The following is a 22,462-nucleotide window of genomic DNA, read 5'->3' as shown; positions in this document are numbered from 1 at the left end:
TTTCCTTTCTCTCTCTATCCCTTCCTCTGTATCTTTTTTTTGTTTAAATCTTTATTGATTTTCAAACTTTGACAGTGCAATACAATTAATTGAACATAAAATTTTGCATAAAACGCACTATTAACTACACAAATAATATATAAAACAATCATTTTCTCCTACCCTCCTCCCAATTATTAATACAATATGATATATGATGTGATTACAATATTCTCTCTATCCCTTCCTCTGTATCTTAATTTCCCTTCTTATCCTTCAGTTCAGTCTCTTTTGTTTCTTTCTCTCTTATCCTCTGTATCGTCCCCCCCCCTTTCTTTCTGGCTCCCTGGCTTCTCCATCAGCTAGAGGGAGCAGTTTCCTCAGCTGTTGAGTTACTTGCCAGATCAGGCAAGTAACTTCTCTTTCCTCTTCTAGCCCTGTCCTCAGCCCATCCTTTCCCAGCACAGCCCGGAAACAGAGAGGCAGGGACATGGTTGCTGGAGACACTGTGGCTTGCTGCCACTTTCCTTCGCATCCTCTTGCGTTTGGGAAGCCAGGCTTCAGCCATCTTCCACTGCGGCCTGCAGCTGCCGACAGCCACCGCGGCCTTCAGCCGCCGACAGCCGCCACGACCGACATCCGCCTCGGGGGAATTCTCGTGCATGCACACTCCTACCTGCGGTGCCATTCAGCACACGGAAAACGGGAACACATAGGTGGGAGTGCGCATGCGCGCTTAGGGCTTTATTATATTAGATGTCATGGTAACATAGTAGATGACGGCAGATAAAGACCCGAATGGTCCATCCAGTCTGCCCAACCTGATTCAATTTCAATTTTTTAATTTTTTCTTCTTAGCTATTTCTGGGCAAGAATCCAAAGCTTTACCCGGTACTGTGCTTGGGTTCCAACTGCCGAAATCTCTGTTAAGACTTACTCCAGCCCATCTATACCCTCCCAGCCATTGAAGCCCTCCCCAGCCCATCCTCCACCAAACGGCCATATACAGACACAAACCGTTCAAGTCTGCCCAAGTACTGGCCTTTGGAGACCAATGTCAATTGGAGACCACAGTGCTTTCTGAATAGATAGAGAGAGGAGTACATTTTTCCGCAGCATGTAACTCAAAGCGCTTATACATGCAAATGGAGGCCCACCAAAAAGTATAGTCCAGGAACTTTGCAGATTTCCTGTTTTTGTTTTTTTTTTAAACATGTTGAGTGCCTAATAATGAAAGCAGTATGTCAGTTTTGGTTTACAGATAAGATTGTTCAAAGCATGGATGCAATGAGTGAAGAATTACTATGTCAAAACTATTAATATGTCAAAATTAATCTCAGCGGAACTTTGATAGCGGACCAGATTTCTCTCCTAAAAGGCATTATTTTAGAGCAGTCAAATAACATATGTATTAGAGTGCCAGATGATGAGTTGCAATGCCAACAGTTATCATTTTTCAGTAAAGTAGCTTTCATCATTCTATGTGGAATCCAGATGGCTTTCCACATAATGAAGTATAGGGATTGAGATAGTCCAACAGAGAGCAGCGGTTTATTAACTTTCGACCAAAATGTATTCCATTCCAGGTCATTTAATGAAGTAGTAAGAAGTTGGGGTCATTTAGCGCATATTACCTCAGTAAATGCATAATGGTAGTCCCTTAAGAGTTTATAAAAACTGGAAACAGGACTAAGTTGTACCATCCCTTTCTTTTTTTTTTTTTTTTTAGTTCAAACATTCTTTATTGAAAATTTACAAGAAAAACAATTGTAGCATTTGAGCCGGCCAGAAGGGAGGGAGAGCGGTCGTGTTGAGATTCGAGAGGGAGGGAGCACAAACTTTGGACAAATGATGAAGGAAGGAGGGAGGGTGCATGAACCATAGGATTGAAAAATGGAGTGAGTGAGGGGGAGGGAACAGTAAGGGAGAATTGGTGTCTGAAAGAGGGAAAGAGATGGTACACATGGAGAGATGAAGAAAGAGGAGAACTGTTGGGCAGAGATAGGAGGGAGGGGGAGAAAGAGAATTATTGGACATGGTGGTAGGAGGTAGTGATGCATGGGCATGGAGAGGAGGGGGAGAACATGCTGGGCTAAGGAAGCTTCCTGGACTTATTTATTTATTTATTTTTTTAGTACAGAGGGGGAGGGTATTAAAAGAAGTGCTAAATTAGGCGTGGGGGGAGAGCTTATGGGGCCAGAAAGAGAAGACAGAGAGGGAGATGGTGGGCAATGGTCTGAAGGGAGAGAAGTTGGACTTGGGATAGTGTGGAGGAAGTGGGAGATACTTGAAGGGAGAATTGCTGGGAAGAGAAGGAGAAATGGTAGACCTGGGGGAGGGAGGGAGGCAGGCAGGGGGAGAAATGGTATGTGGGGCAGTTGGGAAGAGAAAGGGAAAGAAGTTGGATCTGGGGATGGAAGAGAGGTAGGGAGAAATTTTAGGCCCGTGAATGAAGGCAGAGAGATGCAGCATCTTTCTTTTTTTACTCTCCATTTCATTGTTCAGCATCAAGGGGTGGGAGGGAAGAAGAAAAACAGAAAAGAGAGGGAGCAAAATGTTGGACCATGGGGAGAGAAGAGGAGAGATGGAACCATTGGAGGGCAGGAAGGAAGAGAGCTGGGATAAGAAAGGGGATGGAAAGAAAGGGACAGGGAGTTATAACCTGACCAGTGGAGAGAGGGACAGGGATTCTGAAAGTGGTGAGCCATGTGAATGAGGTCAAAAGGGAGATGACTAGATGAATGAGAGAACAGTAAGTACAGTGGTAGAAATGTGGTAATGGGGAGTGGATAGCAGGAAATAGGAGGCTGGGAAAGGAGTGAGATGGGAAATGTGAGAGATAGGGACTGAGAGAAAATGGAGAATTGAGAGGTAGCTGAAGGGTGAGAAACAAGGCAGGATTTGAGTGGATAGAGGCAAAAAGAAAAAGTTAAGAAAGTTGAAAGGGAAAAATCAATACGTTGGAGACAAGCATAAGGAGAAAATGGAACAAGAGAGAAAAAAAGAACAGCAGACACTGGAAAGAGAATTAGTTGAAGATAGACAAAAACAGAAAGAGAAACTGGGACCAAGATGATGGAAAAACAAAATATCTAGACAACAAGGTAGAAAAAATTGTTTTATTTTAACTGGAATATGTTAACTTTGGGATATGTGCATCACAATTATTTTTGTATTCAGTGGCGTAGTCATATACAGCTGATTTAGGGGAGGGACTGGAGCCCAAAATTAGTGGATGGGCACCAAAGTTTCTCGCCGCTTAAGTGCAATTTACAAATACTTGAGCTATTGGGGATTCCCAAGCCCCTGCCACCTGAAGATATCTTCCTCCAGTCTAACAACCCCAAATCTCCAAGCTTTGTAGCCAATGGCAATATCCTCAAGCTGCATGAAAGCCAAGGTATGTGTGTGTGTGTGGGGGGGGGGGGCAGGGAGGAGGGAAGGCAGCAGCTCTGCAATATTGCTGCCAGCTGCAGAACTTGGGAAGTTGGAGGGGAGGAGATGGCTGTCAGTTGGTGAGGCTTGGGGATCCCTACTAGCTATAGCAGGGGAGATGTTAATTTTGAGGGAGCCTAAGCTCAGTGGGAGGCCCAAAAAAGCAGTAATATTTACCCTTTACTTGCGCCACTGACAGCTGATCCCCTCACATACAACCTGATCCCCCATTTGATGATAGCCCCTTTTCCAACAACTTACAAAAATCAGTAGGATGAATGCCCACTCCCTCCTGCCTCAACCACCTCGACCACCCCTGGATGACCAAAGCCCTGGACCCCTTTATACCCCTATGCTGTCCCCAACAAGGCCCCCTTGCAAACCCTCTCACCACCCAGTGGCATTGTAGGGTGGGGTGGCCTGCCCCAGATGCCTTTTGGTGGGACACCGGCACCCCTCCTCTCCACACCCTACTCCTCTTCCCACTCCTCCCCTCACCACACACTTGCCCCTCATCCCTTTCTCTGTATTTCTAATAGTTCACCGCCGTGAGCAACAACTTCATCATGTTGCTTGTAACCACGTCGGCTCTCCCGCTGACATCACTTGGGTGCCATGAATAGGAAGTGACATCCGAGGCAGAGCCGACGGGGTCACAAGGATCATGCCTCTCACCCTCGCTACTCCACTGCCACCACCCTACCAACAATTCCCCAAGAGAGGGGCCAATCAGTGTCTTAAACCCCTCCCTAGTACATCACAGGATACACTGGGAAGGGGAAGGCCTGAAATTTTGAAGAGGCGGGTCTGCCGGCCTGAGGGAGTGGGTATCCATTTTGCTGGCTTTCTGCAACAAGGTATGAGGGGTGGTTTGGGGATGTGTGCTTGAGCTGCGGAGTTCTGATCTGACTTCCACCAGCCCACCAGGGCCTTCTCTTGGGGTCTTGTTGGTGGGCTGATGGGAGGGGGTGGAAGGGAGGGTCTTGGTGTCAGGGAGGGGGTGTGGGTGGATCCAGGCTTTGGTCATTCAGGGGTGTGGGAGTGGGTCTGGCTGGCTGAGGCAGGAGGGACTTTTTTAAGTTTTTGGGGTGGGGGGGATCATCGGGGGGGGGTGTGTGGAGGGTCTGTGTGGCCAAGGCAGGAAGGAGTGAGCATCTCTCCTGCCTCTTTTTTTTTTTGGGGGGACACTGTCGGGAGAGGGGGGAGTGGCACACCTTTTTTTAAAAATGGGGACTTGTAGTTGTGTGTGACACATATACAACATCTCTGCCATAAAAAAAAAAGAAAAAATAGTCTTCCTGCCTGAACAGCTGAGTGGCAGTAGGCTGCTTCGGGGCTTCCTCTACTTTTCAGCTGTTCAGGCTTTCCCTGCCAGCTCTGCACATGTGCGAAAGTCGCTTTTCCTGTGTGAAAATTTGCATTTCCAGTGACTGGTGGGGTAGGAATATGGCTGACCTCTGCAAAACTAATTTGCATGTAAAGTCATCCGAACATCGGTCAATGATTCGGCCACAGTGACCCACACAGTCTTAATGATAAGTTTTAGTGCATCCAGGCATGAGTATAATACTTTAATGTGGAATAGTTTGTTTAAATTTAGTTCTACTGTGTTCACATACACCAGTTTAATCCTGGAATGATTGTATACACTATTAATGTGCAAGCCCAATACGAAGTTGCAGAATTTTCTGTGTGCATGAATACAGTACTGGAATAGATTATCCTTGAGAGGGATTAGTTATAGAGAATGACACGGTGACTGTTACCTGCAGGTAGCCATGGGTAACCCGCCTAAACTGGGACAAAAAAAGCCTGGTCGCCGCAGGTACGGGGACAAAGCCATTCACCACCCCATAGAGCGGTGAATGGCCTTGTCCCCACACTAAAGTATCTTCTACATTGCTTCCCTTCCCAGTCCTCCTCGCGATCGCCCACTTGCTCCCTCCCGCAAATGACAAACCCCCCCCCAAAAAAAATCTGGGCATCTCTTCACTTCGTCTAGCCACCTCCCTCCCTCCCCCTTACCTTTGTGGGCGCTCTTCATAAGTCCTGCACTTGACTGTCCCAAAGCTTCTCCTCTGACACACTTCCTGTTTGTATCAGAGGAGAAGCTTTGGGGTAGTCATGCAGGATGTTGCTGCATCTAGACACCCAGAAAGGAAAAAAAGTCTAAAGCGCACCCATGAAGTTGAGGGGAAGGGAGGAAGGTGGCCTGATGAAGGGAAGGGGTTGAGTGGCGCTGAAGGGAAGTGGAGGGAGAGGTGGGAGCATGCTGGCTGGAAAGGGAAAGTGGAAGAGGGAAACAGACGATGAAAATGGAGAGAGAGGAGCAGACGCTAGAAGGAAGTAGGGAGGGAAGAAAGGGGAGCATAAGCTGGATGGGAGATGAGAGAGAGGGAAGCAGAATCTGGAAAGAAGAGGAGAGGGCAAGCACATACTGGATGGAAGGAGGGTATAAAGAAAAAGAGCTCATGCTGGATTGGGGTAAGAAGATAGATTTAGATACTGGAAGTGGTGAGAGAAAGGTAGCAAGCTGTAGGTAGACACAATGAAAGGGAATTTTAGGGCTGGAAAGTAAGTAGACAAAAGGTAGAAAACAAATTGAGAAAGAAGAGCAGAAAAGGAAGGGGGAGAGAGAGATATACCAGAGAATTGGGGAAGGGGGAGGAGACAGATACTAGATATGAAGGAAGGAAAGGAGGAGAGAGATGCTAAAAACCACATGGGGAAGGGGGTGAGAGATGGAAGGGAAGAAGACAGAGATGCCAGACGACGGTGGGAGTGGAGGGAAGAAGGGTGCCAGACCAATGGAGGGGGAGGGAGAGATGAAAGGGAGAGATAGACAGTTTCTGGTAGAGGCATAGAAATAGAGCAGATGCCATAAGGAAGAGGCAGAGAGAAGGCAGACAGTGGATGGAAAGAAGAGAATGATGAGAAGATGAGGAAAGCAGAAACCAGACAACAAAGGTAGAAAAAAGTTTCTATTTCTTTTTTTTTTCTTTTTTAGGATAAAGTAGTATTGCTTTAGGATAAAGTAGCATTGTAGCTGTGTTCAGTATAAAACTATTTGAGCCTTGTGTGGATGGAATTAGATGGTTTGCGGGGATGGGGACCGAGCATGCAGGGACAGGGTGGGCGCAAGGACTGAGTTCACAGGGACGAGGTGGAGACAGGGACACATTGTTTTCCCGTGTCATTCTCTAGCTCTGATCTCCTGTGAACACAAAGTGAATTTCAAACGAATGTGCATTAATTTACAAATTAAAGGTTTGTGTAAAAATGAGAGAGGATTCTGGTATTTACTTTGTAGGTTTGTTTTAAAACCAATGTGTGGTATGGTGAGGGGTGGTAGTGTTACTGAGTTTTCTGTTGGTGTCAGCTTCTTTAAACAATTTATATAACAAATATAGCAGTTTTCTTGGAATCAATCCCTTTTGCCTAACATTATCTATTGAAAAATAATTATTTTTAACATTCTTTTGCACCCACAATTTTTCATTGAATAAGTGATGTTCTTTTTCCCTGCAGTTTGCTATGTGGGTAGATGCGGTTATATTTGTATTTAGCTTGGAGGATGAGATCAGCTTCCAGACAGTTTATCATTATTACAGTCGAATGGCCAACTGTCGTAACACTGGTGAAATTCCAATGGTTCTGGTGGGAACTCAAGGTGAGTAATCCTCAATATATCATTCTAATTCATTTTTCAGTATTTAAGTCACCAGTTTTATCTCTTGAGGACCATACTTTGAAAACATATATTATTTTGATGATTCAGAAGTTCAATTTGTCACTGCCATGTAGGGAGGAGGTATTAACCCCAGTGATGTGTTTGTACTCATTTCATCAGTAGAGCTCAGTGTGGGGCTTCTGTTGCTAAGACATCAGTTTCATAGTGGTTTGAGTTGTTGCTGTCTTTGTTGAGTTAACTACATATAAGCTGGTTAGTAATCTTATGCTTTCACAGATAAGAAACACAAGATCTAATTGGGAAGACAACTTTTAAGAATCATATGCTGAGTAACCTTTGCTGTACCTGTAGAAATACTCATAACAAGTTTCACATTATAGGTGTTGCTAGGTTTTGACATGAGTGGAAGGAGACTTGTAAAATAAGCATCAATTTGTGTTGGCTAGGTGGCGGCACCAGAGTTGTTGCTCAGGTATGTTGGTTGTGGCCATGCTACTTCTGCTGCATCCTGCCTATGAGGATACAGGTAGTTACATCAAGAGGTGAGAAGCAGCAGAGGTCCCGTGACCAGCTGGAGCAGGCAGCCTGTCTTAACTGTACCTAAAAATATTCAGTTTGTGACCTTCACCTTGGGAATAGCATACACACTCCTTCCACTACTAGACACCTTACTTAAATCAGATGTTTTTTTTGTTTGTATGGTGACAAACTCTACATGATGTGGAGACTACTAGTTCTAGCATTTTTATTGTAGGTGATATAAGCATTCAAATGAAGCCCTTGCTTCAGAGCCTACTTTCAAATAGGATCAGACACTGCAAATAACATAAAACCCGTTTGTTGGGGATACGCATCCTGGCCACCACTGGTGGGGGATTCCTCCTTGCCCACCCCCCACTGCTGAAGCCACTGCCGGGGATCTCTCCCTCTCTGCCTGCCTGTCTGTCTGCCCGCCCAGCTGCCTCACCACCCCCCACCCCTGAAGCTGACCCTGTTACTTCATTGAAGCCAGACTAGCTCCCTCCTTCTTCAGCAGCACTATGTGAAGGGACGCAAGAAGCGACTCATGCTGCATAGCTGACCCAGAACCTTCTCTCCGATATCAGAATTGACGTCAGAGGGAAGGCTTGTGTGAATCGCTGCACGTGTTGTCCTTGCATGGAGTTGCTGGGGGAGGATGGAGCAAGTCCAGCTCCAACAAAGTAACAGGGTTGGCTTTGAGGAGGGGGGTTGGGGTGAGGCAGGCAGGGATTGGCTTTTGTGGATGGGTTGGGTCGGCTTCGGGAGAGGGGAGGTGCAGGCGGGGCAGGCAGGGATCACCTTCTGTGGATGGATCGAGTCGGCTTTGGGAGAGGGGGGTGCAGGCAAGGCAGGCAAAGATCCTCAGCTTGCAACTTAATTTTGGAAGGCAGGGAGAGGAGAGCAAGCATATGCAGGAGGCAGAAATAAATAAATATTGGATACATAGTCAGAAGGAAATACAACCAAAGAGTCTTGAAATCACCAGACAACAAAGGTAGGAAAAATAATTTTATTTTGGTTTAGTGATCAAAATGTGTCAGTTTTGTGAATGTATATCTGCTGTCTATATTTTGCTCTATATTTGTCTATTTTTTTATAGTTGTTACTGATTGCATATTTTAAAGTCAACTGTCTTGACCTCTTTGAAAAAAAGCCTGAATATAAGTTATATTTTCTCTGCGTACAGTGTGCTTTGTGTTTTTTTTTTTTAATTTTTTGGTTACCATTATGTATTAATAAGATTATATTATGTGTATATGAAAAATGGATGGAAGAGATTGCGTTACAATTAGTCCTATTATTATGGGGGTGGGATCAGGGGCAGAACTTGGGCGGGGGTTCTCGGTTGGTATTTGTTAGGCTTAGTAACATAGTAACATAGTAGATGACGGCAGATAAAGACCCGAATGGTCCATCCAGTCTGCCCAACCTGATTCAATTTAAATTTTTATTATTTTTTTATTTTTTCTTCTTAGCTATTTCTGGGCAAGAATCCAAAGCTTTACCCGGTACTGTGCTTGGGTTCCAACTGCCGAAATCTCTGTTAAGACTTACTCCAGCCCATCTACATCCTCCCAACCATTGAAGCCCTCCCCTGCCCATCCTCCACCAAACGGCCATACACAAACACAGACCGTGCAAGTCTGCCCAGTAACTGGCCTAGTTCAATATTTAATATTATTTTCTGATTCTAAATCTTCTGTGTTCATCCCACGCTTCTTTGAACTCAGTCACAGTTTTACTCTCCACCACCTCTCTCAGGAGCGCATTCCAGGCATCCACCACCCTCTCCGTAAAGTAGAATTTCCTAACATTGCCCCTGAATCTACCACCCCTCAACCTCAAATTATGTCCTCTGGTTTTACCATTTTCCTTTCTCTGGAAAAGATTTTGTTCTACGTTAATATCCTTCAAGTATTTGAACGTCTGAATCATATCTCCCCTGTCTCTCCTTTCCTCTAGGGTATACATATTCAGGGCTTCCAGTCTCTCTTCATACGTCTTCTGGCGCAAGCCTCCTATCATTTTTGTCGCCCTCCTCTGGACCGCCTCAAGTCTTCTTACGTCTTTCGCCAGATACGGTCTCCAAAACTGAACACAATACTCCAAGTGGGGCCTCACCAATGACCTGTACAGGGGCATCAACACCTTCTTCCTTCTACTGTCTACGCCTCTCTTTATACAGCCCAGCATCCTTCTGGCAGCAGCCACTGCCTTGTCACACTGTTTTTTCGCCTTTAGATCTTTGGACACTATAACCCCAAGGTCCCTCTCCCCGTCCGTGCATATCAGCTTCTCTCCTCCCAGCATATATGGTTCCTTCCTATTATTAATCCCCAAATGCATTACTCTGCATTTCTTTGCATTGAATTTTAGTTGCCAGGCATTAGACTATTCCTCTAACTTTTGCAGATCCTTTTTCATATTATCCACTCCCTCTTCGGTGTCTACTCTGTTACAAATCTTGGTATCATCTGCAAAAAGGCACACTTTTCCTTCTAACCCTTCAGCAATGTCACTCACAAACATATTGAACAGGATTGGCCCCAGCACCGAACCCTGAGGGACTCCACTAGTCACCTTTCCCTCCTTCGAGCGACTTCCATTAACCACCAGCCTCTGGCGTCTGTCCGACAGCCAGTTTCTGACCCAGTTCACCACTTTGGGTCCTAACTTCAGCCCTTCAAGTTTGTTCAACAGCCTCCTATGAGGAACTGTATCAAAGGCTTTGCTGAAATCCAAGTAAATTACATCTAGCATATGTCCTCGATCCAGCTCTCTGGTCACCCAATCAAAAAATTAAATCAGGTTCGTTTGGCACGATTTACCTTTTGTAAAGCCATGTTGCCTCGGATCCTGTAACCCATTAGATTCAAGGAAGTACACTATCCTTTCTTTCAGCAACACTTCCATTATTTTGCCAAGAACTGAAGTGAGGCTCAACGGCCTGTAGTTTCCTGCTTCATCCCTGTGACCACTTTTATGAATAGGGACCACATCCGCTCTCCTCCAATCCCCAGGAATCACTCCCGTCTCCAGAGATTTGTTGAACAAGTCTTTAATAGGACTCGCCAGAACCTCTCTGAGCTCCCTTAGTATCCTGGGATGGATCCCGTCTGGTCCCATCGCTTTGTCTACCTTCAGTTTTTCAAGTTGCTCATAAACACCCTCCTCCGTGAACGGTGCAGAATCTACTCCATTTTCTCGTGTAACTTTGCCAGACAATCTTGGTCCTTCTCCAGGATTTTCTTCTGTGAACACAGAACAGAAATATTTGTTTAGCACATTTGCTTTCTCCTCATCACTCTCCACATATTTGTTCCCAGCATCTTTTAGCCTAGCAATTCCATTTTTTATCTTCCTCCTTTCACTAATATATCTGAAAAAATTTGTATCTCCCTTTTTTACATTTTTAGCCATTTGTTCTTCCACCTGTGCCTTCGCCAAACGTATCTCTCTCTTGGCTTCTTTCAGTTTCACCCTGTAGTCCTTTCTGCTCTCCTCTTCTTGGGTTTTTTTATATTTCATGAACGCCAACTCTTTCGCCTTTATTTTCTCAGCCACTAGGTTGGAGAACCATATCGGCTTCCTTTTTCTCTTGTTTTTATTGATTTTCTTCACATAAAGGTCCGTAGCCATTTTTATCGCTCCTTTCAGCTTAGACCACTGTCTTTCCACTTCTCTTATGTCCTCCCATCCTAACAGCTCTTTCTTCAGGTACTTTCCCATTGCATTAAAGTCCGTACGTTTGAAATCTAGGACTTTAAGTATCGTGCGGCCGCTCTCCACTTTAGCCGTTATATCAAACCAAACCATTTGATGATAGCTACTTCCCAGGTGAGCACCCACCTTAGGGGGTACTTGGCTTGAAGAAGTTGAAAAACACTGCTCTAGACCACCAATGTACCCTTCTACTGAGAAACTTAAATAAGAAGGACTTTTACACAGACAAGGTTCTTCATAGGAGGCTCATAAAGTGGTGAATGATACCAAGATTTGTAACAGTGTGGACATCCCAGATGGAGTGGAAAACATGAAAAAGGATCTGCAAAAGTTAGAAGAATGGTCTAGCGTCTGGCAACTAAAATTCATTGCAAAGAAGTGCAGAGTGATGCATTTGGGGGGTAGAAATCTGAGGGAACCATATATGCCTGGAGGTGAGAGGCTGATAAGCACAGATGGAGAGAGAGACCTTGGGGTGATTGTTTCTGAGGATCTAAAGGCATCTAAACAGTGTGATAAGGCGGTGGCTGTAGCCAGAAGGATCTAGGCTGTATAGAAAGAGGAGTAGCCAGCAGAAGAAGGGAGATGTTGATGACCCTGTATAGGTCGTTGGTGAATCCGCACTTGGAGTATTGTATTCAGTTTTGGAGGCTTTATATGGTGAAGGATATGAAAGACTTGAAGCGGTCCAGAGGAAGGCGACGAAAATGGTAAGAGGCTTGAACCAAAAGAAGTATGAGAAGATACTGGAAGACCTAAATAAGCATACTCTGGAGGAGAGGAGGGACAGGGGAGATATGATACAGACGTTTAAATACTTGAAAGGCATTAATATAGAACCAAATCTTTTCCAGAGAAGAAAAAATGGTAAAACCAGAGGGCATAATTTGAGGTTACAGGGAGGAAGACTTAGGAGCAATGTTAGGAAATTCTTCTTCATGGAGAGGGTGCTAGATGCTTGGAATGCCCTCCCTAGGGAAGTGGTGGAAAGGAAAACGGTGATGGAATTCAAAAAGTATGGGCTAAAAATAGAGGATTTCTAATTGGAAAATGAAGGATGTATAATAAAGAACTAAGACCGATATTGGACAGACCTGCACGGTCTGTGTTCCAAATATGGTGATTCGGTGTAGGATGGGCTGGGGTAGGCATCAATGTGAACTCCACTAATATGGAACAGGAGGATGTTACTGGCCAGACTTTGTGGTAGATGTCCTTTAAACAACGGGATGGTTGAATAGGCTGGAGTGAGCTTGGATGATGACTTCAGCATTTGGAACCTAGGACAATACCAGACTTTACAGTCTATGGCCCAAAAATATCAAAGAAGAGACAAGTTAATCTAATCATGTATTTTTTAATGAGTATAACTTATGGGCAGCCTGGATGGTCCGTACAGTTCTTTATCTGCCATCATTTACTATGTTACATGTCTGCAAAATCCTTCATCTCAATTGTACATTCAGAACATGGAAAAACCGTCACCTGAAACAATATAGAATCACAAAAAAACCCAAAACAACAACTTGCAAACAAAAGCTAAAATGGAGACTTTTCAGCCCAAGAAAGCCAGACTCTATAAGTAATGCAATACTAGTAAAAGAGAAACAAAAATGCATTTTTTTTCCTCTGTTTAGAAAGATTTAAAAAAAATGTACATTTGTACGTTTTACAAATCGGGCATATCTTGATCTTTAAAAAAATATTAAGTAAAAATAATTGTTTACTTTTCTACCTTTGTTGTCTAGGCATTTTACTTCTGTATGTATGATTTCAACAGAAAAATGGATGGAAGAGATTTCAACAGAAAAATTTTCAAGAAAATTGTCAGAAAAATCAAGAAAATATTCTACTCTCCTCCTGAGATGTCAAAATCACTGTAATTCAACATAGTGGAGAAAAAAAGGCCTCAGTGAACACAGTACTCTGCTTAATTCAAGCTAATACCAAATAGTCAAGCGACCACACAGTAATTATGGGCCCAAAAAATTCCACTCATAACTTATATGTAGACAGTGATTTCAACGAACTTCGGGAAAACAATATTAGTTACATCAGTCTCTCAAAGAAACCCATAGTGCGAGTAGAAATATATATATATATATATATATATATATATATATATATATACTAGTGTTTAAGCCCGTTACATTAACGGGCGCTAGAATATATGCCTGTCTTTCTTTATTTGTGTCTCTCTCCCTGCTCCCGTCTCTTTCTTCCTTTCTTTCTGTCTCTCTCCCTCCTGCTATTTTTCTCTCTCTCTCCCTGGCACCCTTTGTCTGTCTGTCTTTCTTTCTGTCTGTCTCTCTGGTCCCCTGTCTGTCTTTCTTTCTGTCTGTCTCTCTCCCTGGCCTCCGTTGTCTGTCTGTATTTCTTTCTGTCTTTCTCCCCCTCCCCCCCCACTTTCCTTTCCAGAAGCAGCAGCGGTATTTCCCTTCCCCTCCAGGTCCCTGTGAAGTAATAGCAGCATTTCCCCCCATTCCCTTCTCTCTCCCCCCACACTTTCCTTTGCAGAAGCAGCAGCGGTATTTCCCTTCCCCTCCAGGTCCCCTTGCTGCCACAAATGCAGGACTCTACTTTTTGGCGATCATGGTGGCTGATCCTCCTCTAAAGAGCAGCCTGCGATGGTGGCCAGCTTTAGCGAACCTCGCAGGCTGCTCTCCAACTCGGTAGCACGTTCCCTCTGATGCAATCCCGTGCATCAGAGGGAACGTGCTACCAAGGTTGGAGAGCGGCCTGCGAGGTTCGCTAAAGCCGGCCACCATCGCAGGCTGCTCTGAAGAGGAGGATCATCAGCAGCAGCGGCGGCGGCAGCAGCAGCGGAGAGTAAGGGCGGGAGTTGTGTTCCCTGCAGAGGACGCGGGCAGGGAGAGAACATGCCTGGCTTCCATGGTGAGTGAGGGCGGGAGGACGGAAGTGGCCAGAATGTTCCCTGCCGCCGGATTGGCAGCCACGCCACACCACAGCAGCAGGGAACACGAAATCCTAAGTGCGCATGTGCGCTTAGGCTTTTATTATATAGGATTTTTTAAAATTTGTTTTCAATTAATTACACACAAAGAATTAACTTTGAAAAGAAAATTAGAAACAAGTACAATCAGTATCATTGAAATGAAACACGGAAAGTTCCAACTTAATATATAGTCCACAATTGGAAGAACAAAGTAAGAAAATAGAAATCCCTTCCAGGAAAAAGGGTAAATACTAATATAATTATAAAGAATAGAGCAGTCAGCCTCGGCTAAATATTAACAGACATGAGTTATCCTGTACTTTCCTAGGTAGCATCAGAAATCCCTTTTCCTTCTAAGAAACGCAACTGTTCTGGGTCAAAAAAAATATACTTATTTTGTTGGTAGTTAATAAAACATTTACAGGGAAACCTTAACTGAAAGGAGGCTCCCAAGGAAATAACTTTAGACCTATATTGCAAGAATTCCTTCCTTTGGGTTTGAGTCCATCGTGAAACATCCGGAAAAATATAAACTTTTTTTTACCCAATTAGAAAATCTCTGGCTGGGCCCAAAATTCGAACACCTGCCCACACTTTTCGCACTACCCACAGGCGATACACTACAGCTCGAATTCTCATGCAAGGTCCTTGGTATCACTATCGATTCCTCTCTCTCCCTCAATGACCATCTCAACTCTTTGGCAAAATCATGCTTTTTCAGCCTTCACATGCTGAGGAAAGCTAGATCCTACTAAAGCCAACAACACTTTGCCATCCTTGTCCAATCCATCATCCTCTCCAAACTAGATTACTTCAACGCCATCTACTTAAATCTATCAAAAAAAAAATATTCTAAGACTCCAGCTAATCCAGAATACTGCAGCCAAACTGATCTTCTCAAAACGCAAATCTGACCATGCCTCCCCACTCCTTGCCAAACTTCACTGGCTCCCAATAATCTCCAGAATCCATTTCAAATGTTCCTGCCTGGCTTTCAAGATCATTCACGGAATCTTCCCTCCTCTTATCCCACTGTCTTTCAACTCCTCCAGTCCCGACTCCTCCAGAACTGCCCAAAGGCTTAAATTAGCCTTCCCCTCTCCACGCGGCATCCACTATGCAGGCAAACTGGGAAAATCCCTTATCTTCAAAATCACAGGTCTTTGGAATGACCTCACCACCCCGCTGCGGAACCTGAGCTCCCTTCAGTTATTCCGCAAACAACTGAAAACCTGGTTTTTCAGCGAATTGTAGCTCTATCCTTCCCCCCTTTCTCTCCCCCCTTCTACACATAAGTTCATGTAATCCTTTTTCTTCTTCTCTACCCACTATTTTAAGTTCTTGTAAACCGTGTCGAGCTCCATACTCATGGAGATGATGCGGTATATAAACTTAAGGTTTAGATTAGATTAGATTAGATTAAGTTAAAGTTTAGTTTCAAAATCATGTCTTTATCTTGAAGAAAAACGAAGGATACTATCAGAGTAGTGTGGCCCAGAATTTCAATTTCAGAAGATTCTAGTACCTCCGAAATTCCTAACTGTGCTTGTTCTTCCTCTTCTTTCTTTTCCGTCATAGTTCTCTTAAGGAAATAAAGTTTTTGTATCAGGGATATGTTAGGTAAAAAATATAAGACTCACCAAAACAGGAGCTCACAGATGTGCGTCCTGCTCTGTTACCATCTTAGTTTGTTCTCCGGGTAGAAATATTTTACAAAAAAAAAAAGCACGGACGTTTAAATATGCAAATGAGTTGAAATGCACAGTGAGCTATTCTCAAAAATGTAATACTTACTCCATCTTTGGCATTCTAAGCCCTCTAATTATTCTTCTTACTCTATCCTTTAACCTTTGACTCGCAAGCTACTTTTAAAATGACCAAGTCAAAATGATCGACCAACAATAAAATAAAAAAAAAACACAACACACACTGTACGCATAGAATTGTTAATTATCATTCCTATTCCGGGGTTTTTTCAAAGAGGTCAAAGCAGATGACTCTATGCACTGTCACCTCAGTAACAACCATACAAAAATAGACAAACACCCACCCTCCTCCTTTTTTACTAAACCACGATAGCAGTTTTTAGTGCAGGGAGCTGCGCTGAATGCCCAGCGCTGCTCTCGACGCTCATAGGCTCCCTGCGCCAAAAACCACCATTGCGGTTTAGTAAAAAGGGACCATATTGTAAAATATAGACAGCAGATATAAATTCAGACACATTTTGATCACTAAATTTAAAATAAAATCATTTTTCCTACCTTGTCTGGTGATTTCATGAGTCTCTGGTTGCACTTTCTTCTTCTGACTGTGCATCCAATCTTTCTTTCAGCCTGTATGCTTCCTCTCCTCCAGACCTCATTCTCTCCCCCAACTTTTTCTTCTTCTCTCCCTGACCTTTCTTTCTTTCTCTCTTCATGCCCCCTTTCTTTTTTTCTGTTTCTCTTCTTTCCTTCTGTCTCCCTGCCTGCCCCCTTTCTTTATCCCTGCCCTTCCCCAAGCCACTGCCACTGCCATCGGGGAACAGGACACAAACCGCCACCAATGGATAACAGATCAAAGCCGCCCCCGCCGCCCCATGCTCTCTCTGTTTCGGGCCGACCAGCATTCCTCTCCCCGACGTCAATTCTGCTGTCGGAGAGGAAGTTCCGCCTAGCCAGGCAGCGATTGGCTGGCCCGAACTTCCTCTCCGACGGCAGAATTGACGTCGGGGAGAGGAAGACTGATCGGCCCGATAGATCGCCAAGGCAAAGTGAGTCCTGGGTGATCGATTCACTTTGCCTTGGTGAGCTACCCGTTGATCGCGATCGACCTATTGGGCACCCCTGCTTTAACCCTTCTTTGGAGTTCCTTTCTCTCCCAACTCCTGTAAACCGTGCTGAGCTCTACGATGTGGAGAAGATGCGGTATACAAACCTAAGGTTTAGTTTAGTTTAGAGATTGAGTGCTTTTTTTTCTTGCTTATAAAGAACATTCTCGAAAAATAGACTGAAACAATCACTGAAACTGTTTTGAAAAGTAAGAAAGTTCCATTCAGCTCACAAAGGGCCTGCCCGATTGTGTCCAATCCGTGGCAGGCCGACCAATTCACGATGGGACAATATTCAAATGGGGGCGATCGGAGGAATGCCCCCAACTGACTACATGGTGAGTGATCCCGACACATGCACAGACCATCTTCTTTGCTTGTAGATCAGGGATCTCAAAGTCCCTCCTTGAGGACCGCAATCCAGTCGGGTTTTCAGGATTTCCCCAATGAATTTGCACTGAAAGTAGTTCATGCACATAGATCTCATGCATATTCATTGGGGAAATCCTGAAAACCCGTCTGGATTGCATACCTCAAGGAGGGACTTTGAGACCCCTGTTGTAGATGCTCTCTGCTTGAACTTTTTCGGATAGCTTATATCACATACCTCTTCATTGCTCTGAAAATAAATCAGGAGCAGGCAGTTTTTAAAGCTGAATCAGTGAAGGGGAAGAGAGAGAGACGGCGTGGGTCTCCTCCCTCCCGCTGGTGTGCGAGTGCTGCTGACTTGTTGCAAAAATGTCCCACCTTTGTAGTCCAAAACACCAGGAACCCCCCCCCCTCCCGAAATTGTGGGTTTTCCTGAACACACTATCCACAAGAGCGTGCTGTTCTTATAAAAAGCGGGCACTTTTTCCAAGCAATGGTGATGGAAAGTGCATGCATGCGCTCGTGTCGAAAAGAAACGTGCACTCTTTGCAGATAGTACCAACTATTTAAAAAGTTGCCCTGAAATGTGAAAAAATGTATTAAAAAACAAAATTAAAATGACACAGGAAAACTACAACTTTTGGCCTAAATACTCCTACTATCGTAAGCCATGCCAGCGTGTCAATGCTTCATCTGCCTGAATGCTTCATCTGCAAAGGTCTTGAGTTGGATCTCCCAGTTGTACACATCGTAATCAGACCTCTGCAGCAACAGAATGTAAACCAGATTACAGAGCACAGCTCACCAATGCTAGGTCCCCTTGCCTAAAAACAGCTACTCTCAGCTTTGTCTTATTTGATATTCAGATTCGACCGTCACAAATTGCATGGCCTCTTCCGACAGACACACACTCTCTGCCTTCATTTTTCAAAAACGTGTTCAGCAACCTTTTTGAAACACATCCCAGCTCCTACTGCTGAGGCCCCTACTGATTTGCAGACTGTCACTTGTGTGCCCAGCGCGACGTCACGCTAATGGTTTGGGAGCAGAAACCGAAATGGAAGGCTGTGCTGCCCCAATTCTCCTGCTCTCTGCCGCCCTTCCCCGCAGTGCAGCCCCGCTTCATATCCAAGGGTTAAAACCACGGGCTCGCACTGCGAGGAAGGGCTGCAGAAAGCAGGAGCGTTGGGGCGGCAGAGACCAGATATGCCTCAGTTGTCTGGTTGCTTTTTCAGGAGACCCATAGGAGAGAATGTGCAGGAGAGTCGGCAGGGACGTGTGCGACTGGTCCTCAGCAGTCGCTTCTTTTGTGATCGACCAGCCTAGTCTGTGTTCCTTAATTTTTTTTGTGAATCGCTGCCTTTCTACTTTTGAAGGCCCTTCCCCTAATTTGCATGCCCAGATCGGAATCGGATCAGGAGGAAAGTTAGTGAATTGGGTCCAGGTCGCAAAGGGGTTGCTAAGTGGTCGGGACTTGATCAGTGGGCTTAGTGAATCTAGCCCAAAGTCACCAGGATCTTGCAATCAAATAAACAAAAGCAAACAAACAAAAATAGTGAAACTAATCAAAAGTACTTAACTGAAAGATGTATTCTCCTGACGAATCTTTCTGCACGGGACCCAAAGTGACTTCTGAATCCCCACAACCTCAATCACTGTCCCAGCTTCTTTCACATGAAGTAGCTGCAATTTCCACTTCAAGCAATGGTTCAGCTCTGTCTTGCTGTTAAGTTCAATCACCCCCCTTCACCCCCGGGTGTCTTCTTATTATCACTCTCTCATAACCATCGTGTCATATAGCAATCTCTCACTCAGCAGCAGCCCAACTTTCTCTGCACAAAGGCCTAGATTCATAAGCTTACCGATCCTGTAATAATAATAATAATAACTTTAGGATGATTGCAGAATCAGTTTTACTGGTTTTGCGATCATTCCTGTTTCCCGACTCGATTCACTAAACCAGGGGTGTCCAACCTGTGGCCCAAGGGCCACATGCGGCCCTGTGAAGTATTTTGTGTGGTCCTGGTCGAGGTTTTCCTCTGCTGCCCCCAGGTGTGTACCATCATGCCGGCTCCCTCATGTGTCTTGCTGCAGCTTTGGCCCCAGAAACATTTTTCTCAGCCAGTGCAGCCCAGTGAAGCCAAAAGGTTGGACACCCCTGCACTAATCTGCTGTCTGATCCATCTCCAATCCGATCCACCCATGCAAATGAGTAAAACCCCATGCAAAATAGCCAAGTGATTGATTCACTAACAATTGCTTGGCTATTTTGAATTGGGTTTTACTATCCTAAAAACAATGGCCAATTAGGGGCTTGCTTAGGCACCTAAGGAAGTCACTGATTGGCTCAGGTGCCTCGGGCTCCTCTGCAAATCATTTGCATGCAAAAAAGACAGTGAATCATTCGCTGTAGCAATTGAATCGCTATCGTTAGTGAATCTGGGCCAAAATTCCCAACAGGCGTACCCTGTTTCGCTCAGCGTGTCTTCAGGGGAAATAAAAAAGAGTACAGTCGAACCTCGGTTTGCGAGTAATGCAGTTTGTGAGTTATTTGCAAGACAAGGAAAACATTCCCACAAATTGTGCCTCGCAAACCGAGCATTGACTCGATTTGTGAGTGCCCTTCCCCCCCCTGCGATCCAGCATCCCCCGCCGAGCGCTCAAACACCATCCCTCACCCGATTTGGCACCAGCACCAATGCACAGGACATGCCGGTGCTCGAATATCCTCCCTCTTGGCTGGGTTGGGCCTTGAGCATCTGCACATGCTCAAGGCCTTCTGGTCTCGCTCTCTCCAAGAATAAGTCTTGTCTTTATTCTATTAAGTTTATTGTGCTGTACTGTTAATATTTTATGTAAATCCATCATCTTGTCTGCACAATTGAAGTTTTGAAAATGAATAAAGAATAAAAAAAAAATAACTTTACTTATCTTGCAGCACTACTTTCTCACATTTTCCAAATAAATACAGCTGTTGCGAATAAGTTTGCTCAGCTGTAGCTGATGATGGCCAGCCAGCATTTTGCTGGAGCTGTGTCAGGGCATTCCACGATGTGCTATAAAACACAATAAAGCATGTATTTAGCAGTAAACAGAAAAATAACCTGCAACTCCTTAGAAAATTAGAAAAGATTGTTAAAACTTTGATACTTTCACTCTGTGCTCACCAGCATTGCAAAGATGGCTACCGATGGGTCAGATTTTGTGACTCTCAGCGTCTGACATCATACTAACGCCACAATTTTACTAGTGATTGCAAAAATTCATACCTCCCCTCCGACGGGCTGTCAAGTATTGGACTTACCGCAAAAAATCAGTGTTTCTCATGTTTCTTTTATCAATCGATCAATGTTTCTTCAATTGATCTAAATAATCTAGATCTAAAACTGCTCCTTTTGCAGAAAAACTTGAACTGCCAGCGTTGCTTCGTGCTGCCAATGCTGTTATCTTCAGCACTGGTTTAAAGCTCACATCACAAGTTGAGTCACTAAATCTTAATTTAAGCCTAATAAATCTTTAATTGTCCTTTTTATTCTTTTTTTGTTCATTTTTATTCATTTCTATTTTGGATAATTTTTATTACTATTTATACTTTTTATGAACATTTTATTCAATTTTGTTCATTTTTATTCATTTCTATTTTGGATGATTTTTAGCACAATTTCTGGAACCCGTGTGATCGTTTGAGACTCGTCCAACTCATGAATGTCTCGTGCATAGTTAGAATTGACTTCAACACAGATCTAGTAAAGGGAGAGAAAAAAGGAAGAAAAAGCTACAGAAAACAGGTGCCAGTCAATCCTAGAGTTTTACAAATTAACATGTCAATCAGTACTTGAAGGAAATATAACAATCCAATAAGAAAAACCTACGTTGTCCCAGTTGGAGAGGGCGCATCCGCTGACCGAGGAGGGCAGACCTCGGTCCTGGAAGGCGACGTTTCGCTTAGCCCCTTTGGGCCCGGAGTTCCCCCGCGTCCCGGGATGATGTCGGGGACGCCCTCAGATGCACAGGAAGCGCCGGAATTGATGTCTCTGGCAGCGCTGCAGGTCTCACCCCTGACCCCGGATGGAAACCACAGCTTGCTGACTTCTTTACAGTCAGCATTGGAAACCGGAGGACCTGAAAGTCAGCGTATCCGTCCTATTCTCCACATCATTGCAACCTCAAATTATTAATCAAGCAATAGATCATAATGGTAGATGGATAATAGCACAGGTTGAGGTGCGTCACATTCAGCTTCTACTGATCAACGTGTATGCACCTAATGGTGATTCTCCAGAGTTCTTTATAAACCTACTAACTACGATTCAAACTCTTGACCCTTTGCCAATCATAATGACTTTTCAAATCATAAGTTGAAGCTGAACCCAGACAAAACTAAATTCCTAATGCTAGAGAAGGACAAAAAACCATCCCTAACAGAACTGGAAGTAAACTCAATCAAGTACCCAATACAAAGCTCCCTCAAAATCCTGGGTATACATCTAGACAGATGCTGCACAATGCAAACACAAATTCATAAAATCACCCAAAAAGCATTCTTCACAATGCGAAATCTAAGAAAAATCAGAAATTTTTTTTAATAAAGACCAATTCCGGATCATTGTCCAATCTCTTGTGCTGAGCATTGTAGACTACTGCAACAGCCTTTACTTACCTTGCCCTAACAACACAATAAAAAAACTGCAGACCATCCAGAACACAGCCCTCAGACTCATATACTCACTCAGCAAACATGACCACATTACTAATGCATACTTAGAATCTCACTGGCTACCAATAAGAGCAAGAATACAATTCAAACTCTACTGTCTCATTTTCAAAGTAACCCACGGCACAGCACCTAGTTACCTAAACAACCGCTTTCACTACTACCTCTCACCCAGAAGAAGGAGAACGCAGAACATCTTCACCTTCCCACCTCTCAACGGAACTCGTCGTAAGAAACTTTACGACAACCTTCTAGGGACACAGG

At 44.2% G+C, this 22,462-nt stretch overlaps 1 protein-coding gene across 6 annotated transcripts in view; it reads left to right on the top strand.

Annotated features, from left to right (window-relative positions):
* AGAP1 (ArfGAP with GTPase domain, ankyrin repeat and PH domain 1) overlaps positions 1-22,462 on the top strand; it is a 1,748,840-nt gene that overhangs the window by 207,897 nt on the left and 1,518,481 nt on the right. For all 6 annotated transcript variants that reach the window (XM_033947219.1, XM_033947222.1, XM_033947220.1 and 3 more), the window contains one exon: positions 6,943-7,084. In XM_033947219.1, coding sequence (XP_033803110.1) covers positions 6,943-7,084 — 142 coding nt within the window. The remainder of the gene's footprint in view (positions 1-6,942; positions 7,085-22,462) is intronic.

This window comes from Geotrypetes seraphini, chromosome 5, assembly GCF_902459505.1.
Source record: "Geotrypetes seraphini chromosome 5, aGeoSer1.1, whole genome shotgun sequence".
Taxonomy (NCBI): domain Eukaryota; kingdom Metazoa; phylum Chordata; class Amphibia; order Gymnophiona; family Dermophiidae; genus Geotrypetes; species Geotrypetes seraphini.
The sequence above is the reverse complement of the archived record's forward strand: the minus strand, read 5'-3'. Positions and strand labels throughout refer to the sequence as shown.